We start from the raw sequence: 20,688 nt of genomic DNA on the forward strand, positions 1-20,688 counted from the left end.
TTGGTCTTAGATACATTTGTATTGTTAAGTATTATTTCAGGCTACAGGTTAAATTCTATGTTGAATCCTGTAAGCTCTGACTGTCGTCTCAAGGATTTTGTTTGCTGTATAAGATACAGATCTTCTCGCGGCCAGCTAGTGTTCCCCAGTCAAAAAACCTGTTAACCCAGTGTACAGCTATAAGCCACTGATGTGGTAAAATGTTCTATTCAGCTCTAAAGCGTATGGGTGTTTTGGCTTTTTCTTTATAACAAAGGATCGGAGGAGTAGTAGGATCGCCAGTATAGACGCCCTTAAGGTCGGGACACACTAGGCGACAAGTCGCAGCGACAGGTCTCTGCGACAAGTCGATCCGTGTGCACTGCGTCAAAACAAGTCGCACTTCCAAGTCTCTCCCCCCCCCCTCCCCCTGGGTCGAACAAAGTCGACGTCTCCATGGATCAAATGGCTGAACTCCAACCACGCTGCCATCAGCACGATAACGAAAATATCAAGAAACCTAAGATTGTGGATCCATGATGACAGCTCCTGGAAAGTTATGACGTTATTGCTACGTAACTATGGTGTCATTCTGTTTTGTCGCAGACTTTAAAAGGAATATTTCTGGATAATTTTACACCCTCCGAGTTAAAAGGTCGGGACACACTAGGCGACAAGCGGACATGTATCGGGGACAAGTTGCTGCAACATGTTGCCTCGTGTGACATGGTGCATTTTTCCGACAATCTTTGTCGCTGCGATTAATCGCAGCGGCAAAACGAGCGAAAGCAGCCCAACTAGTCGCTGCGACAAATTATAAATGAACTAATGAGAGAGCGTGATGTATTTTCGCCATATTGAGTTGGAAAACTAGTTTACATTCCCAATCTTCCAAATTCGCTGCGTGTGTACCGAACAAGTTAAGCGCCTTGTCGCAGCGACTTGTTTTGACTCAGTGCACACGGAGCGACTTGTCGCAGAGACCTGTCGCTGCGAGTTGTCGCCTAGTGTGTCCCGGCGTCTATACTGGCGATCCTACCACTCCTCCCCCTCGTCTCTTCCACAACAGAGGAGGCTATGAAGCCCTTTCGGAAATTTTGTTAAAACATAAAATATCCAAAAAATTTCCAAAAGTATATTACGTATATCTCGCGTGGGACAGTTCCTCCTCAACGAATCCATTTCGAAAATATTTTACAGATTAAGGTACGACGTTCTCTTAAAAAGGGTAATTCAGTGTTTAATGTACTCCAGAATGAAAACGCTTCTATGAAGTAATAAAGATATTTCGATACAGTTTCACAACTTAACATTAAACACCACTGAACATGTCATGAGTTGATTCACTCTTTTATTTTCATTGCTTCTTTGTCCGTGCTTAGCTTTTATGTATGACATATTTGTTAAGTGTATGACCTTTTCAAATTAATAAAGTTACTCTTAATTACGCTTACATTGTTTTCTTCTAGCGTGCCTTATAGAGGTCATTACATAAACAAGTCAAACTGGATTATAAACTTTCTGATTACAGTTTCAGTTCATTGAGAGTTCTGCTGTGCGTTATTTTAAGAGTTCACAAGATATCCTGTTAAGCTGTCACAACATTATTTGTTAAGAGATATATGACAACACCTCATGCTTTGTAATAATAACAGTACTCAATTTTTAGATTGCCGTGAGAGTCAATGTCTGCATTCACTGGTCCTTGCAGTCGGTCGTCGTCAGAAATTAAATGGGCACCATAATCGTCACTGTCCCATTTGAAGTATTCTTCTCTCACTTGCATGCCTTTCACCTGCTGGCACTGATGGGTGTTAGACTTCATAAGTACGAAGGGAGAGTCAGTTGGCAGGAAAATGGCGTTACTGGCATGCCCATCCGTGCGGCAACAAAACGCGATTACTGTAAACTTGCTCTCATATTTACCGTCTGGTACATCTCCACTGACCCGGTTCTTGTTAAAAAGTGCGGCATCAACCCACATAACAAGTGCGTGCTGATCAAACCCTGTGTGTAACAAAACTGATGTCATTAATAAGTTCATTTATTTAACACTCATGTTTAGCGTGCACTATCGAGTTCTGGTAAACACAGGAAGTTTAGAGAGCACGAAAGAAGCGTAAGAGCTGCTCGAGGCGAAAGCCGAGAGCAACTCTTGCGCTTCTTGAGTGCTCTCCAAACTTCTCAAGTGCACCATAAAGGTGGATTTCCACTGTCGCGTTTCAGTTGTTGACGCACGTTAACGTACGTAAAAATTGTTAACGTACGTAAAAATGACATTTTACGCGCGCGATTACGTGCGTCGAATTTACGTTGCCCAATTTTCAATGCCACGTTTTTTCTAGGTACAGTTGTACCCCGGTAACTCGAACTCTGCAAGGAAACGAAAAACAGTTCGAGTTAGCGGGGTTTTCGAGTTAACCGAGTAAAAATGACTGAAAAGTGGGTCCAAGGGAAATGTAGGTTAGTTCGAGTTAGCGGGGTTGTTCGAGTTATCCGAGTTCGAGTTACCGGGTTTCTACTGTATTTACGTACGTTACACGCACGTATACGCACGTAGCGATCGCGAGTGTTTAGTTCAACTTTTTTCGGGGCTGTCTGCGGTTACGCAGCGATTCACCCAATCATACTTTGGATTTTGTCACATGATACGACTTACCATGTGGAAAGCCATTTTCTTTTAAATGGCCGTCGATTTACATGGGAAAACATTCAGATGTAGAAGCACTTCTCATCGAGGAAGTCCGACGATTTCCAGCAATAATCTATAGAACTGACTATTGACCTAAATTACACGAACAGAATAGTGAAAGAAAACTCCTGCGTCAGGTCACGTAGGATTGGGAAGGTCGCCTCAAATCTTTTTTTACTTTATGGTGTCTTTCGGAAGTATTTATAAAATACCTCTTAGTCATATTCACGCATTTCTTTTACTAGTGTGTGGTATAAAGTGTTTTCATGGCAGCCATGTTAGAAGAGTCAAACAACAAGATATTTGCATAAAAATGTTCATTATTTTTTCCCAAAGGAAAAACAATTTATTATTGTTTCACTCCTCCAATATGGCCGCCAAGAACACACTCTATTCACCAACTTGATAACGGTATTAAAACAGTTCTCTTTAATACCTAGTATCTCTTGCTTTTTTCTTCTTCTCTAGAGTCTTTGCCGTAGGTAAAAGTAGGAGATGGAACCGCTTGTCTTCAGCGGGTGCCATTACTTTGGCGGCAGGCAAATTAAATTACCCGCGATCTCCCTGCCTTTTGGCGCCAAAGTTCAGGATGGCGGGCATTTACGTACGTTCAACGAACGTAAAAAAGAAACGCTTTTTATTACCTTTTACGCGACAGTGGAAATTTGTCAACGTACATTTTTTAACGCACGTTTTACGTACGCAAATATTTACGCGACAGTGGAAATCCACCTTAACTCGATAAAGGTATACGGTGGGCGTATTAAACCGCCCACGGTGACGAACGATTGGTGCTCGATTGCTTTCGAATACCGAACGTTCGATTGGATACGCCGGGTGTAAATAGCCTGCGTTGCAGACGAACTACTATACCGGGCTTTAGTTCGTCTGCAACGCAGGTTAGGTGTAAACAGCTCTCGTGATCGGCTCACTACACGTACCTGCAGGGCAGGCTCCTCCTTTCCTGAATATGCAGTATTGTCCACGTGGCCAAGGCAGACTGTAATAAGACGTATAGTATTCTGTCTTCATGCAAAACTTTTGTTCCATGTCATTTTTAGCAGCTCTTCCTGCCAGGTCATACGGATTTGACCAAGAATTGCTTTTAAAGGTATCATGGAAGCGAGTCCCCTTGTGCCAAAAGGATCCTTCAGGACATCCTGACTTTGTCATGGGGAGACCATAGGTACCCTGTGGCCAAGTTAGAGGAATACGCACATCGGGATCTAAAGAAAATTTTCGGAGAAATATATACACCTTATTCGATGGTTTAACTTACAATACGCGCGGGGTTTTTTTGTAAGTTGCGTAGTATTTTTCCTAGCCCCGAAGGAGTGAGGAAAAATACGAGCCATGAGCAAAATGTCCGCTCGTATTATATGTTTAACCATCGAATACGGGATTTATTATTCCACTATTTTTTACTTCAAGTTTGAGCCCGTATATTCCATAAGTTTGTACGTTCGTATTTTTGCCCTTTTCTACTGTGTAACAGCGTGGCATATTTTGCCCTAATATGGTAAAATGGCGCAATAGTGGAATAATAACATGGCATATTCTGCGCGTTCTTTGTCTTACCGTGGTAAAATTGCGCAATACTGGAAAATAATTCTTAATGATCCTTTTTATCACTCTTTAATTTCTTTTAATGGCCTTCGATCATACCCTCCTTAACTGAAGCTCCTTTAAGACTTGCATAATTCTTCAAGAACCGTTTCACGTTTTTCTGCTTCCCTACCAAATTTGTACATTTGGATTGCGGATTGAGGACTTTTGTGAAGTAACTGCGTGAAAAAGCCTGGTAAATAGGAAGTAGCTTCAATCCAATGGGAGCTGGCATGTCGGGCCCTCCGGAGGTAAACATCGTCTTGAGCTCAGTAAATTTTGAGCTATCTCCGCTGGATCCTTTGAACATTTGGAAGGCACTAGACACAGCGGCACTAAGTTCCAGATAGCCACCAGACAGGGACACAGATGATTCGGACTAAAAATAAAAGCATCAAATGCCGATTTATTCAGGCAGTCTTCAGTGAGATGCGAATTCTGACATTCAATCCTCGCCCAACCGTTTCGCTTTTTGCGGTTGTCATACAACTTAGGGCCCATTCATGAAAAGAGGGTGCTTTTAGCTGCACTAGGATCATCTTCCTTTCACGTAAAATGAAATGATCCTAGTACTCGGATCATTCGAGCTCGATATACTTTAAGTTTACCTGCGAAGGGTTGCATTTGGCCCTAACGCTAGGATCATCCCTTATCTCAGATAGGATCATCCTAGAGCTAGGATGATCCTAGCCCTAGAATCTTTTTACATGAAAGAAGGATGATCCTAGTGCTAGAATCATCCTCTTTCCATGTACATGTAAATGGGCCCTTTGCAGAAAAAGAAAATCACTTCAACCGGGTCAAAAGGCCACGTATGTAATTGGCAGATTTCAATCCATTTTGTTTGTCTCTGTTATTTTTGGTTCGTTGATTGTCGAAATAATTATGATTGACGGCAGAGAAGAAAACGCAATTGTTAATTGGATACTTGGATTTTGAATTTCAGAGTTCGCATATCACTGAAAACCGCAATAATTTACCTTTCTACTCAACTAAATAATTGGAATTGCATTTGTAAATTGTACAAAGAATTTTCCTATCGAAAACCAAGAGTATTACTTTATAATTAGAATAATTATTTCTTGAAAGTATTTTTGCAATTTTCAAAATAAAAGGCCGAACATCATGTTGTATATGCTCTCAAATTACAATGAACAAAGAAAAAAGTGACTGAGCACTGAGCATATTTGCCCGTCAAAACAAATTTAAAATGTATGCTGCAATAATTTCTACTAAGTTAGTAATGCACAAAGTATGTTAGGGAGCATCAAATGAAAAATTCGAATGCATATAATTTAAAATCTTCATAAAGCATATAAGAACTACAGTAAAAACCCGCGAGTGACAACCGGCTAAAATTTGCAAATTAAATACCATTTCTATTAGAACATATTAAGCTTAAAATTTGGAAACAGGTTCTTAATTTCTAAAATTGATTAAAAATGTTTACCTTTGGGAAAATATGATATGATTTGTGCTCTATTTTGACATAAACACTATGTGGTATGTAAATTTTATACAAGAAAAAGGCTAAATACCACTAAAATCTCTATAACAACATTAAATTTTTTTCTTCAGGAATTAAGAACCTACTAAGAACTAAATTTGTGTTAATAATCCTTAATGTAAGAACCTGTTTAGGCTAGGTTCTCACTCGCGGATTTTTACTGTATTTAAAAAAAGATTATATAAAGCTCAAGATATTAACGATGTGAACGAAACTAGAATAAAAAACAGACAATAATTTTTACATTTTATATCATATGATGTCTATGAGTTGTTTCTTGACAGTGCTAATTAAGATAAGATAAGAAACTTTATTTAAGTGTCAAAACCTTATAGCCTGGAAAATAATACCACACTAATTAGGGGACACTGCTAAAAACTAAAAGCTACACTAATACTAAATATAAATACAATAAAAATATATATAAGTCATATAAAAATTAAAGAATTCTTACATTTTGCGTGGCATACTTGGCAATTTCAGTATAGGAACTTTGATAGCGTACAGTCGATTTGATTCCCAGTTCCACCTCTAAAACAATGTGCTAAAAGAAAGAAAAACAACTGTCAAAAAAATAGTGTCAACAAAAACAACAATTAAAGGGACCGTGTCACGGATTTTAGCCAAACTTAGGCATAGGAAATGACCACAAAATTCGTTTAAATATATAAAATAACATCTTAAAACAGTGAAGGAATATTTAAATAACACACCAAATGCAAAAGAAGGTACGGATGGCCAAAAGTGTCGAAGATTGGAACGGATTGCGATGTGAGCTTTTGAAATATGGTCCGGCGGAACAATTTTCAAAGTTTATCTTGTCTGCTTGTAACTTTAATTTATGACGCCCGGGAGACACATTTGGCTGCAATGAAGCTATTGCTTTGTCATTTAGAATCATAGAATTAATGTCTTTGCAAACATTTAGTTTCATAGCGGATGTTTGGCAAAATTTAATAACATAAAATTAACTTAGCCGTGACATAGTCCCTTCAAGAAAACTACCCAACCTCGTTCTCAGGGCTTTTCCCTTGAACGTGGTTGAAAAGTACGATTTTAGGACACGGCTTAACAGTGCAATAAATCGGGAATAACTATATTCAAGGCATTTATTACTTTTACATGATTAAGAGTACTTTTGTTAATGATGGTCTTTCCCGTTGTTTTCAATTGTACACAGTTTAACTTCTCGGTACATCTTCTATTTAACAAATAGATTTCATTTTGCCGTGCGTCTGTTCAGTAATAGATCACAGATGACGTCAAAATGTGGTATGAACAGAGAAGTGGCCCACGAGGCGCTAGCCGAGTGGGTCACTGATGTTCATACCACATTTTGACGTCTTCTGTGATCTATTACTGAACAGACCCACGGCAAAATGAAATCTATTTGTTTTATATAATAACACAAGACTCAGCACACTTCTGTGTGAGCAATGCTGCCGTACCGATGAGCTAAGTTGTTTTGATTTCACTATTAAGTTTTCGTTAACACGAAGCATTGTTAATCCGATTAAATAAACAGAAAAATGGTCAATTGAAAGTCAATGAAAAAACTAACCTTTATTCCGATTTGGAAAGTTGTTCAAATCTGTAAGCATTAACCGAAGCGTTCAACCGCAATTCGTTTGTTTTCCGTGGCGTCGTCCAACTGTACAACACCGGTCAAACTTTCATATAGATTTCGGATAATTTCTCGAATAATTCACTGTCTTCTTCAAGCTTGTTAAATGCTTCGAAAGGTGAACGATGCTTGGCGTATTGTTTCTCACTAAAGATTTGTAATTAAGCTGAACTTTTTGCTTTGTTGTGGTCCCGCAAGTTTGAAAAACTTTGCCGACAACTCTGATTTGGACTATGAACTCTGATCACGCGCGCGAGTCACACCACCGCGTGACGTCAACTATGTGTCTGTACTCTGATAGATCATAAGTAAGAACCAATCAAAATGCGCGTAGAATTCAGGTTATTATATAAATACTAATAACCACCACACCAGTGGTTTACATTACAGTTCTTGTATTGCTCCATTTTTTCTAGACTTGCCAAAAGTCGGCCTCACGATAATAAAGCGAGCGAAGCGTGCTTTAAGCGTTAAGCCACGAGGCGGCTTAGTGTAGTGAGCGACGAAGTCGCGAAAACAAGCGACGCAAGGAGATAAATTTCTCCTATTTTTGTATTGCTTTCGATATATTCTTGTTGTTTCTGCTAAATGTCTTTCTGATCTTTTGGAAGAATTGTAACTGTCTTTTTTTTAAAAGAAACTTTTACATTCGCAACGTATACGTATATATACAGCTCGGTTCATTGACATTTCTGTCTATGTGATGACGTCATTCAACACGGCGTCTTGGCACTTTTCGGTGGAACCTCACTTGCTCTCACACTTCAGCCCCTTATACTGTACTGCCATTGGTTAGTCCACTGGGACCCAGTTCACCCGCAAAAAGACAAACAGAGCTTCACTTTCCAACGAGTATGAATGAAATGGTGGAAAGTTATCGTCTTTTGAAGTCGAGTGAGATTGGTTTTGACTCACCCTAAAAACGACAACGAAACTTTGCGCACTTGCTTATGAATATACTAGTAATACGTGACTCGCAGGGCCTCGCGAAGCTCTGGGTTATTGTTGCCTAGTAACGGACAAAATACAGCAGACATAATATAACTGAACAACAACTAACTGCACGAGTACAGAGGCTTCGACAAAATACCGCGGACAGAATACAAACAGAAACTGAACACCAACGAACTGCACGATTACAGAGACCTCGACAAAATATAGCAGACAGAATACAAACAGAAACTGAACAACAACGAACGATTACAGAGACTTCGACAAAATACAGCAGACAGAATACAAACAGAAACTGGACAACAACGAACTGCACGATAATTCATTAGCAAAAATTCTTGACGGGGTGCTATCTTGTAAAGTTTTAATTTTTTTTCTATCCCTACACTAAACCTCTAAAATTTTCACTCAATTTCACGTTTAACCCCAGATTATTTTATTAAAAGTTCACTTACCGTTCCCCAGTCTTCAATGAATTTCATGTAAGCTTGCTTGTTGTACTTGGCGGGTAATTTACATGCAGCATCTGCAAATTCTCTGGTAACTGGCCATTCTGTTTCTTGAGCTAAGCCCATTTTGTATCGAGCTCTTCCTCTATTGCACACCTTTTTGGTTTCAAAATATACGTTTTTTGATGATTGAGTCTCTGAACTCTCCTGCTCAAATCCTGCAGTAACAAGAAAGTAAAGGAAAACAAACAAAAAGAGGATTTTTTTAATCACCCTGAGCATAGTTTATAGAGGTAAATGGTTCGGAAGCCTGGCAAAGTTCTTTGTTGTATGTTTTATTGTTCGCTATTTTGGGGGTTGACCCTGCACAAAACCTGACAAAATACAATAGGTGGTTACGTGTGTTCAGGTAGCTAACCAATAAAAAACATTGGGATTACGTAATTCATGCATAGTGTATGAGCACAAAACAAAAGATGTGCAGGGTCGTGGACCTTCCGACCGGTTAGCTCAGTTGGTAGAGCGCCGGACTACCGTGCGGGAGGTCTCGGGTTCGAGTCCCAGACCGGACCAACACTCAGGGTCTTAAAATAACTGAGGAGAATATGCTGCCTTTGCAATAACAACTGCAAATGATTAGATATTCTAGTCTTCTCGGTTAAGGACGATAAACCGTAGGCCCCGTCTCCTATATCTTCAGTGTTATGGTCAGCAGGGGACGTAAAAGAACCCACACACTTATCGTTAAGAGTAGGGCACGAAGTTCCCGGTGTTGTGGTCTGGTCTTTGCCCATTGTGATTGGGCCGTTGTACTGTTGAAATGCTCGGAGATATTAGCTATGTTAAAAGCTACTCTACAATCCGAGGGTAAACAAAGTATTCACTATTCACTTCACTTCCAACATAAATCAAGGCCTCTTTGTTTGCTCCTTTGATGTTTGCCGGGCTTCCTAACCATTTCCCTCTATTAACTATGCCCTGAGTAATTGAAAAATATATCATTTGCCTCATGCGTATCCAGTCCAGTAGGTGACCGCCTTCAAAATAATTTCACTCCCCTCTAATATGTTCACCTCTTCATTACGGACAACTTCCCATGTTTCGAAAAATAATCAAATATTTACTTTAAAAGACTCCTTTAATACGGAGTCCGACCTTCTCAAATACGGACAACGGATACTTAGGGCGCATTCTTTTGGGACTATTCTAAGGCTTTCCACAAGTTGCTCGGCAACTTTTTGGCAACTTTTCATATTTCGAGCAACTTTTTCCCCTTCGAGCAACTTTTTTCCTCATGAGCAACTTGTTGGATTTTGAACAATTTCCAGACCAAAGATCAACCGAGTGTTGTTCAAAGGCAATACGAACGTTTCCGAAGATTTACGAAGTTCGCCGAAGATTTTCGAGGAACATCTGAAGACGTTTCAACTATCGTCTCATTTTGCATTAAAACATTACAAAACTCGTCAGCAAACATGACGTCATTGATATCTTCACGATTTTTCTAAGTTAAAGAAATCCTTGTTATTAACACATTTTCCCCTGAATATGTTATTTAGATACTTTTTTGCTGTAAAAATGCATAATCCTGCTTAGAAATCTTACCCTCAAAGGGAACTTAGCATATATTTAGAGAAATTCTCTTGATTAAAAGCAGCGTTTTGGATTTTAAGGAGCAACTTTCAAGCAACTTTTATTATCAGAAGCAACTTTTTTGGATATTTGGAGCAACTTTTGAGCAACTTTTTGGGAAATGTCGAGCAACTTGTGGAAAGCCCTAGACTATTCCGGAATAGGAATTCTAGGAATAGAAGGTGATCGCGTTCTTTTGGGACCTATTTCGTTTTCGGAATGAACGGAATACTATTCTGTTCATTCTGCGGTCGGGAGCAGAATGAAGAGAATGAACGAAATACGGTTTACTCGGAATAGACAGAACATGCGTTCTTTTGGGATAGTTTTGGCGGGAAATCATACGCGGTCGGCCGCCCCAGGTCGTTCGCAACTCGCGCGTGCGCAGATACAATAGTTCTCAGGTCACCTCCGCCACCAGTATTCCGTTTTCAGAATATGCGTTCTTTTGGGAATTGAAATTCCGTGTATTCTGTTATTCATAAACCAGAATGAGAATGGCCAGAATAGTCCCAAAATAATGCGCCCTTAATCTCGGCCCCATAGACTGCGAGCAGTTTGAGGATATTGTGACGTCAATGTTCATTACCATAGCAACGTCAATTGAGCTCATTCATTCTTTTCTTTGATATATTCCTTTATTTTTGGAAATAAGGTGACTATTAAGCCTACCTACGTTATTTTTTAAAAAATTGTTAGTTTAACTTGTCTTGTCCAATTGACTAAAAAAATATCACAAACAAAAACTTTCACCGTCAAGTTATTAAAGATGATTTTCAGTCCGTACTGCGCAATCTCCGCCTGCAATGTTTGTGAGTCTCACAAACAGAAGAATCCAAGATCTCCGTGTACCGTAAACCTACGCACACGGATCAGTACCTGAACTTCCACTCAAATCATCATCTTCAACACAAAAGAGCTGTAGTTAACACCCTGATGCTGCGAGCCCAGACCTTGGTTACCGAGGACGAGGACAAAACAAGAGAAGCCCAACACGTGAAACAAGCTTTGAAAGTAAACAACTACCCAGATTGGATGCTAACAATACCACATTCCAAGTCTGGAACGAAAGAGCCCGAAAACGAGAAGAAAATCTACGCTTCAGCGCCATACATCAAAGGAATTTCTGAACGCCTTCAAAGAGCGTTTAAGTCACACGAGGTCACACTTATTCATAAACCCGTAAATTCCCTGAGGTCGCAATTGGTACATGTCAAAGACAAAACGTCCAATCTAAAGAAATGCGGAACTGTGTACCAGGTTCAATGTGAACAGTGCAACAAGGAGTACGTTGGCGAAACGTCCCGTTTACTGGAAACCAGAATGAAAGAACATCAGTCGAGGAACTCGTCAGCCATTCATGAACATTGTCGACTGGAGGGCCACTCGGTAGACACAAGCAAGGCAAAAGTGTTAGCCACCGAAATCAACACCTTTAAACGCCGGGTAAAAGAGGCCATTGAGATAAAACTCAGAAAACCTTTGTTAAATAGAGACAATGGTTTTGAATTAGCTCCAATTTATGACAGAATTTTAACTCCCCCGAGGCAGTGAAATGTCTTCTTAACATTCATCTTAAAAAAACACCACCTCAGTGACTGATGAAGTCTGGATGATATCAGACGAAATATTTCACGCTTTTAAATTTTATTTGCGCTCCGAGTTTGAAAACATTTTAAACCCTTTTAACTATGTATCCGGAGCAGGAAACCAATATTTTCAATTAGAAGAATGTTCATGTACGCTATCACCGAAGTGTAACATTTCAACAACCCTGAGTCTGCGCAGTACGGACTGGAAATCATCTTTAAGTTATCCCCCTAAAACGGTCAAAATAAGTTATCTTTGACTACTTTTTAAACAACCAAGGCAACGAATTTTAACGTCACGGTGACTTCAATTTGTTCATTGGTAAAACCTTTTCAAAGTTGTGGTTAGCCCCCAACATTATTGGTGTAGCTAGCTGCCAAAGACGGGAATTCTTGGTTTTAACATGACGTCATCAAAATTCTAAAATCCAGACTCGCAAGACCTCTGAGTTTGTATCCTTCACTGCTATTAGACGTCCTTATAAAAACATTGTGTTGAAGGTTTTTAGTTAGATAGCATTCACCGTCTTTAAGATAGAGCGTTTTAATTTCGGAGTTTCACGCCACACGAGATCAAAGATAGCCGCCAGAAGGCTGTCACCTCATCCTGTGATTTTTAACAATCAGATTAGTTGACGTTTTGCGAGAAGTGTTTATGTTTATGTTTATGTTTATGTTTATGTAGATATATACTTGTTCATGACGTCATCTGACCGTTTTTTGTAACAGAAGTGAATGTCAGATGTTTTCATTGATTGAGTCTGAGCAGTTGGGCTCCAACATTAATTACGTTTCCATACTGTGCTCTCTAAATTTGCGTAGAATACTTTTACGGATAACTCGAGTACGGAATAACTCGAGTACAGACCTGAGACTTGGACAAGTACTTAATATAGTAGTTTTCTACAACCTATAATATTCTTGACTATATAGTTTTGATTTAATTATTTTTTTGCGGCGTGACTGTATAAAACTGCATATCTAAACCATTACGAGCCACGTTTACCTTAATACACCGCCAAGCAGTTTCAACGAAAGTCATAGAGCTTTTCAAATAGTAGATAAGTAAGTAAGCCTTTGAGGCCTTATGCGTCCAATAGCGCGAAAAGGATCAATGATGATGAAGCCTTTATTTAAACAGGGTTTCTCTATCAGCTTTACAATTAAAACTGTTATCAATGAGATAGTCTAATCGGCGCGTGTCGCGTGTCGCGGGTAAAATGTCGCGGGTCGCGGGTAAAATGTCGCGGGTACAAAAAATTGTCGCGGGTACACAAAATTGTCGCGGGTACACAAAATTGTCGCGGGTAAAATGTCGCGGGTAAAAAAAATTGTCGCGGGTCCGAAAAAAAGTTATACTTTTTGTTTTATAGTTTTTCTTAAGTTCAATACCTCATTAAAGATAATAGAATAGCGATAACAAGTGCTTCAATGTAAATTAAACTTTACTTTAGTTTTCTAGTTTTCCATGGGCAATTTTCGAACAGTATACTACTCTAACGTTATTTTCTTTTCTGTTTTTCCAAAAATAGTTGAACGTTATAAATGATAAATTGACGTTAACTATAGCACCAACAACAATATCTCAAAATTCAGCCAATAGTGTATAACTTGTAATAAATTTTAAAATGTATTTGCCTCCTGAAATGGAATAAGTACCTCTGCTTGCAAAAAGAGAGAGCAAAATTAGACAAACAACAAACTAACATAATTCCAACACAACCGTTCAATTCAACAAACAAAAACCTACGAAGGTCAAGGACATTGATCCCTATTTTTTTTACCACTTCACAGTAATTACAAAGGCAAACCATCCGCTTTGAGAGTTGCTATTTTCGCGTCATTTATCGAGCTGTCCGCTCTGATACTAACAGGCGGTTTTAAATTTGTCCAATGCGCATTCTGGATTTTATGATACATCATTTTAAATTTCCAAGAGAGATTTGGGAAGAAAAATGTATTCTCAAATAAAAGTTCATAAATTACGATTGTGCGGATATTTTCGCTGCTTTGGAAATTGCCTGTGCCAAGGACACAAGTAGCCCATACATTTAGGTGGCTAATTCATAAGGCTTACACATTCAAGGGTGCAGGTCTCCTTTTCATTTCTATTCCGATTCATCTTCCATCGCGTTCGTCGTTTTGACTTCGACTATTAAAATTTTATGGTTTTTAAACGCTTCCGATTCCGCTTTACCGGTACGTCGCTAGTGGGAACCGGTATCATCACAACTGTTTTCTCGAATTTACCAGCGAATTTAGTTGATTCGATTGAAGCGATTTTTTCTCGGTGCTATACCAATACTTATGCCTTTAAAAAGTAACACAGGGTATTTATTCCATATTTTTTTGTCTAGTAGAGGTTGTCGGTAGCATGTATGTATAATTTTTATGTGTCTGTGTAATTTTAAGCGAAGCGATGTGCACCTTTGCAGCTTTGTTTTTTCGACGCGCTGCGCACAGCTCTGTCAAAGGTAAGCTTAATTAACTAAAAAAATATCGCGTAAACGAGGTTCCAATGGTTGAATTTTCGTTATATTTGTAATAAACAAAATACAAGTAGAACCAGCTTTAGACCAAGTAGAAATAGTATACAGGTGTTGTATACAGCAAGGTTATGGAAAGGATTCCAGACAGTGCCAACTCTGCGTGGTTGAAGAAAGATTGTCTCCGGCTTCGCCCTTTCGAAATAATTCCACTGAGAGATTCTTGAGTACGGTGATCAAAGTAAAAAAGTCTGAACGGTACCACGAAATATAGAGCTTGTACCACGAAGTATAGAGCTGTAAACACGAGCGAACAGTCTGTCGCAAAGTGGAGGAGTGACTAATGTTGAAGGCGTTTTACAGCGGTCAAACGCAGAAATCCCGCATCACTTCCGCTTTTCGCTGCGTAACTTAGCTAAAGTTTGACAGAAATGTATGCAAGTCTTTCGTCAAAAAAGAGTTATAAAAGTGGCGATGGGAAACCAAATTACGATACACACACAATGTCAACAAGTCATTGCTATTGTATTATTATTTTATTATCTTGAACATTGGTGTGGTATATGCTGTTCAAAAACTAGAAAGCTAAAGTAAAGTCCAATTTTTCGTCCACCTACTTTCAAACACTTGTTATCGCTATTCTATTATCTTTAATGAGGTATTGAACTTAAGAAAAACTATAAAACAAAAAATATAACTTTTTTTGGACCCGCGACAATTTTTTTTACCCGCGACATTTTACCCGCGACAATTTTGTGGTACCCGCGATATTTTACCCGCGACCCGCGACATTTTACCCACGACACGCGACACGCGCCGATTAGACTATCTCGTTATCAATAGAGGCCCTAGTAAAAAATAAAAATTAAAAAGTCGCAAAAAGCCTTACAGTATATCTAAAATGGAAGTTAAAAATTTAAAAGATATGATTCTTCTTACTTTCACTTAGACTGAATGCGGCGTTCCACAATGCGGCATCCTCGTTGCCACCAGCTGTATAAAGTTAAAAGAAAAACCAATAAACAAATATGCTTTGCTGTCCTGTTAGGTTATCCACCGCTTAACTTGACTTTTATGCTAATATCTCGTTCTAGTTTCAAGCAATCCAAAAACTCTATGCTCAAAACACGAATCTATGTTTTGCGGTGTTAATGTTTTGCATCATTTTTTGAGTGATTTTTGGGAACGATTGGGAGTTTTTCTCAAAGGATTGGTAAAATTTAAAGAAATAAGAAATATTGAAGATCAGGAGGTTATGGGCTCCTGTGAAGACTTAATGTGATTTGAAAATTAGAATTTGGAGTTAAGAATTAATAGGTACAAACAGTCCCCTGACAACCAGGAGCGCCTTTGTGTGAGGGTCAACTGACTGGTGGTGTTCCAAAAATATATATTTGTCTTTTACCTCTTCTTTAATCCACTTAAAATTTTACTCCAATTCAGGTATACCCCTGCCTTAAGGTAAGTCTAAGACTTCCTTCACATGAAGCAACGAGGGATACTACACTCAAAAGTGCAAAATTTATGCTCGATTTCCAAATTATGCCAAAAATTATGTTAGCACAATCAATAAGGGCCTACTCGAAATGGCTAATTTGAAACATAACATCTTACTGTGTTGCACATCCTCCATGAGTTTCTTTTGATAGGACCTTCCGCCGGAATACATTTGGTGTTTGCTTTGCTGGACACAGGATTCGTGATGAGCAAAGGAAACCTGATCTGGTACCCGGTACTTCCCGTCCACAGTAGTGTCCTGGTTATCCCACGTAAGTTGCAGTATTCTTCTTGTGGAGCGAAGGCCTGGGTCCACACCACCCAATGACAACTCGCCGCCTTCAGGATTTCCTTTAAGGACGTCATAACCAACACCTAAATACGTCAGTCCTTTGGCCGTATCGACATCATCATCCCCGGAATCAGAATGGGCGACGACTGCAACACCAAGGGTGATGAGAAAAATAGAAAGCTGCATGGCTTCCCTGCGAAGACAAAAAACAAAGTGGAATGCGACTGAACACTTAGGGTGCTTTCCATTATTCAGAACTGGCCGGTCAGACCGGTATATTCGAGAAAAAGAAATCCATTGTTAGTCATAGAGCGGTTTTCACTTGAGTGTTGAAAGTTAATTGCGTTTGCTTTGGTTTTGCATTGCTACGCTTAGTGATTGGCTTAAAAATCTCGCGCCACTTTCTCAGCCAATCAGAACTAAAACCAAAACCAATCGCGACTAGCTCGCGCACGTTTTCCCGCGCTTCGTGCCGGCTACATGTATTTGCTTCGAGTTTTGATTGGTTCACTGGATTGTCCGTGTCCTTTGTGATTGGCCAGAGTTATTACTTTGGTTTTGGTTTTACGACACTCAATTGAAAACTGCTCTATTTGCCCTGCCAAATCACTCATTGCATGAATATTACACACTGTTGCGGTGGATTTGTGGGAAAATCTCGTGGAAAAGCAGCATTTCACATTAAAAACCATCGGACTGGCTGGCCAGTTCTCACAAATGGAGAGCACCCTTATATCACTGCACGATTCTCCATGTGTTCTCTTGTACTACATATCACATTTCATACCTCCCTGTATATGAACTGAAGTCAGTTATTCAGAATTTTTTTTTTGTTACGGGCTTTCAAAATTTACAATAAAATTACGATAAAACCAGTGAACTTGACGCCTTCGACGCTGGATTAAATATGAATACAGGGATTTTCGGACTGACTGAGAAACTAATGTAGCACTTTAAATAAATTTAATTTTAAATAAGTGAACGTTTTGTTGATTTAACCTGATAAATGCACTTAAATCACTGATGGTAAAACTAAAAATACCAAGTTATTTTTTGGTTCATTGACACCGGTACCCTGCGAATACAGCCGGCTGTATTTGCAGGCTATGACACCGGTGGCCTAGCTTGCAAATATATCATTTCTTATTAATGACATTGGTCAATTCACCACAGGATTTTTCGTGTGTTTTAGCTAGAGCGAAAACTAACAATGATATAAATTTATAATTTCATCCTGAACTCCTTTTTTCCAAGCTGACTTCCAGATTTATTTATTTATTTCACAAATTTCAGATTTATTTTTAATTAGAATATATTGGGACTTTGGCTACATCCACACTGTTCAATCGAAAGCGCAAACTTTTTCTTTGTGAAATGTCCTTTTCAATTTGTCCGGCACACTTATCTAGTGAAAACGTCGACCGAAAACGCAAGTAATCGAAAACGCTCTCTAGAGTGAAAATTTTTTAAAACGCCGTTGTCGTGTTTTTGCGTGGATAGTGAAAACTTACCCTTTTTAAAAACGACCAATCTCGCACAGGATAAAAATTTTTCACTGCGGCCTTGCCTATTTTAGACTTATATAGCATATGTTGTTTTAATATTTTCTTTCAGGTAAAATTTTCGAGCTCTTTTATTGTAGAATACGGCTTAATCAGCAGGGCCCAGATGTTCAAAGGCTGGAAAACGCTATCCACCGGATAAATCACTACCCAGTGGATAAGTATTGAGAAAACATAGTACACTCTTCCGCGTGAAGCGTATTTCATTGACTCGAGTCACTAACTCTTTTTCTAATTTCGAACAACTAATTTCTCCAATTATGTTGTCGGAAAATCAACGAAGAAACGTTTAATATAAAATTGGCTGGGTATCAAAGAGTTAAAGAAACCGTTTTCCAATTGAATTAATTATACGGTGAAAATCAATTTACAATGTACACAATAAAAGAATGTCATTGGGTTTTAGGCCTCTAAAATCAACCCATTTAAATTAGAGGGTAAAGCAAAATGAAGTAAAATAGTTTTATACTTACCTCTACAATTCGCTGGATGTCTTCGATATCTTGTGATCAAGTTGTGTGTTATATGAAAAATGTGTTTTTTGTCTCAAGAAATATATATTCTTCATTTGCTATGCTTACTGCATGTGGGATAAATTTGTGTAGGCGGCGGATTGGTTGTTTCCAGCTGGAAGCCTCTTGACATTGCACGCTTTATTGTAAATGGGTTCATTTAACGGGTTGAAATTTGACCTTAAAGTTCAGGTTAATGTTTATACCACTTTAACGTGGCTAACGTTTAAACTTAGTAGTCTTCCAAGATGTTCTGGCAAATTACCGATATTTTTCAGTTGGCACGTGGTATGTTTATTGGTACACATACTATGTTTCTATTTAAGTAAACTCTAACTATAAATACGTCCTTTTGTTCTGTATCATAACGGTAACTGTTATCTGCAGTAGCCTTTTGTTTAACTGTTATCCACCAGCATTGATTTGTTTTCCTTCATTTGCTATTCTTATCACGTGTTTAGTTAGTATGTGCGATTATTGTCTCGTGTCGTCATGACGACGTTGTCATGACGACACGAGATAATTGTACAGGGGGATATTTTTTGTGTAGGCGGCAGATTGGCTGTTTTAAGGAAAGCTCATTACATTGAATGCTTGATTGTAAATCGGGTAGTTTAACGGTTTGAAATTTGACCTTGATTTTAGCTGATTTGGAACGTATACCTGCAAAAAAAAATAAGGAAATCACTCACCGCAGTTGTAAGATCGACTTAAACGTGGTTAATGTTTAAACTCAATAGTTCCCCATGGTGTTCTGGCAAATCAAAGTTTTTTATCAGTTGACACGTATAGCAGCAAAACTGAAATAAGAAGTCACTGATACCAGTTGTAAAATTGACTTTATCGTGGTTAATGTGAAAACCCAAAAGTCTTTCATGATTTTCTGGCAAAATTAAGTTTCTGTTTTTTTAGTGGACGCGTGGTATGTTTATTAGTAATTAAAAAATTCTATTTCTCTTGTCAATTAAGTTAACCGTAACCACTGAGTACGTTCTTTTGCTCTGGATTAGTGTTGAACTGTAAGTGTCATCGGCAGTAGCCTTTTGTTTAACGGTAATCCACCTACATTGTATTGTTTTTGTTTTTTTTTCCATGATTTTCCTTGAATTGCTATTCTTATTGCATGTTGGATAATTTGTATAAGCGACGGATTGGTTGTTTCAAGGAAGCCTGTTCACATTGCACACATGTATGATTATTTGTACTTTAACTTATTAATGGTCTCAGAAATTTGACATATGACGAGCCCTTAATTTTAAAGGTATATCTGAATATCACCGAAACCACAGTGTGAAAATGACTTTATCATGGTCGATGTTTAATCTCAAAAGTTTTTCATGATGATGCTCTAGCTAGCAAATTTAAGAATTTTTTTAGTACACAAATTCTATTTCTCTTGGTTTAGTTTTCTTTAGTTCCCGGGGGGCCCCCAACCGCAGCCACTACATTCTTTTGTTCTGGACCATAACAATAAACGAAACTATAATCAGCGTTGAAGTGTAACTGTAACCTGCAGTAGTCTTGTGGTTAGCTGTTATCTACCTGTACTGTTTTGAAACTATTAATTTTGCAAGGCTTAGACGCCGTTCTATCCAGTAGGTTCGTTGAACGGTTTCAAACCTACCTGTAATTATGCTGTTTTTGGTTTGGCTGTTAGAGCAGTTTTCAATTGAGTATCGTAAAAGCAAAACCAAAGTAATTACTCTGGCCAATCACAAAGGACACATAAAATCCAGTGAACCAATCAAAACTCGAAGCAAATACATGAAGCTGGCACGAAGCGCGAGAAAACGTGCGCGAGCGAGTCACGATTGGTTTTGGTTTTACTCCTGATTGGCTGAGAAAGTGGCGCGAATTTTTTTTAGCCAATCACTAAGCGTAGTAATGCAAAACCAAAGCAAACGCAATTTACTTTACTACACTCAAGTGAAAACCGCTCTAGCTCGTATCGTGTCTATTGTTGGTCTTAGATACATTTGAATTGTAAAGTATTATTTCAGGCTACAGGTTAAATTCTATGTTGAATCCTGTAAGCTCTGACTGCCGTCTCGATGATTTTGTTTGCTGTAAAAGATACAGATCTTCTCGCGGCCAACCAGTGTTCGGCCCAGGCTCTGAGATTAACAAAAGTGTAGTCCCAGCAAAAAGCCTGTTAACCCAGTGTACAGCTATAAGCCACTGATGTGGTTCAGAATTGTATTCAGCTCTTTCCGACTACCTACTGCGGGTGAGTGAATCTTGTACACAAGAATATCGAGGCTGAAATCTGCGAAATTTTAGGAATATTTAAAGAATAAACCCGAGGCTGAGA

General features: G+C 38.7%; 2 protein-coding genes and 1 non-coding gene across 3 annotated transcripts; 1 reads left to right on the top strand and 2 right to left on the bottom strand.

The window, feature by feature from the left end:
• Positions 1–1,484: 1,484 nt before the first annotated feature.
• Positions 1,485–7,573, bottom strand: LOC144666676 (uncharacterized). The gene is made up of 5 exons (XM_078528065.1): positions 7,345–7,573; positions 6,238–6,327; positions 4,337–4,655; positions 3,613–3,897; positions 1,485–1,986 (listed from the first exon to the last, which is right to left on the bottom strand). Exons 3-5 carry the CDS (start codon positions 4,584–4,586, stop codon positions 1,613–1,615), a joined length of 909 nt encoding a protein of 302 aa, XP_078384191.1. The 5' UTR covers positions 4,587–4,655; positions 6,238–6,327; positions 7,345–7,573; the 3' UTR covers positions 1,485–1,612.
• A 1,733-nt stretch (positions 7,574–9,306) lies between these two features.
• On the top strand, positions 9,307–9,380 carry Trnag-acc (transfer RNA glycine (anticodon ACC)). Its single transcript has one exon. It is a non-coding gene; the product is annotated as a tRNA-Gly (tRNA).
• Positions 9,381–15,339: 5,959 nt separating this feature from the next.
• LOC144665088 (uncharacterized) lies at positions 15,340–16,489 on the bottom strand. The gene is made up of 3 exons (XM_078526262.1): positions 16,129–16,489; positions 15,454–15,507; positions 15,340–15,362 (listed from the first exon to the last, which is right to left on the bottom strand). Exons 1-3 carry the CDS (start codon positions 16,487–16,489, stop codon positions 15,340–15,342), a joined length of 438 nt encoding a protein of 145 aa, XP_078382388.1.
• Positions 16,490–20,688: the final 4,199 nt, after the last annotated feature.

The sequence above is a fragment of the Oculina patagonica genome, chromosome 9 (assembly GCF_052425735.1).
Source record: "Oculina patagonica isolate OP01 chromosome 9, crgOcupat, whole genome shotgun sequence".
In the NCBI taxonomy this organism is placed as follows: domain Eukaryota; kingdom Metazoa; phylum Cnidaria; class Anthozoa; order Scleractinia; family Oculinidae; genus Oculina; species Oculina patagonica.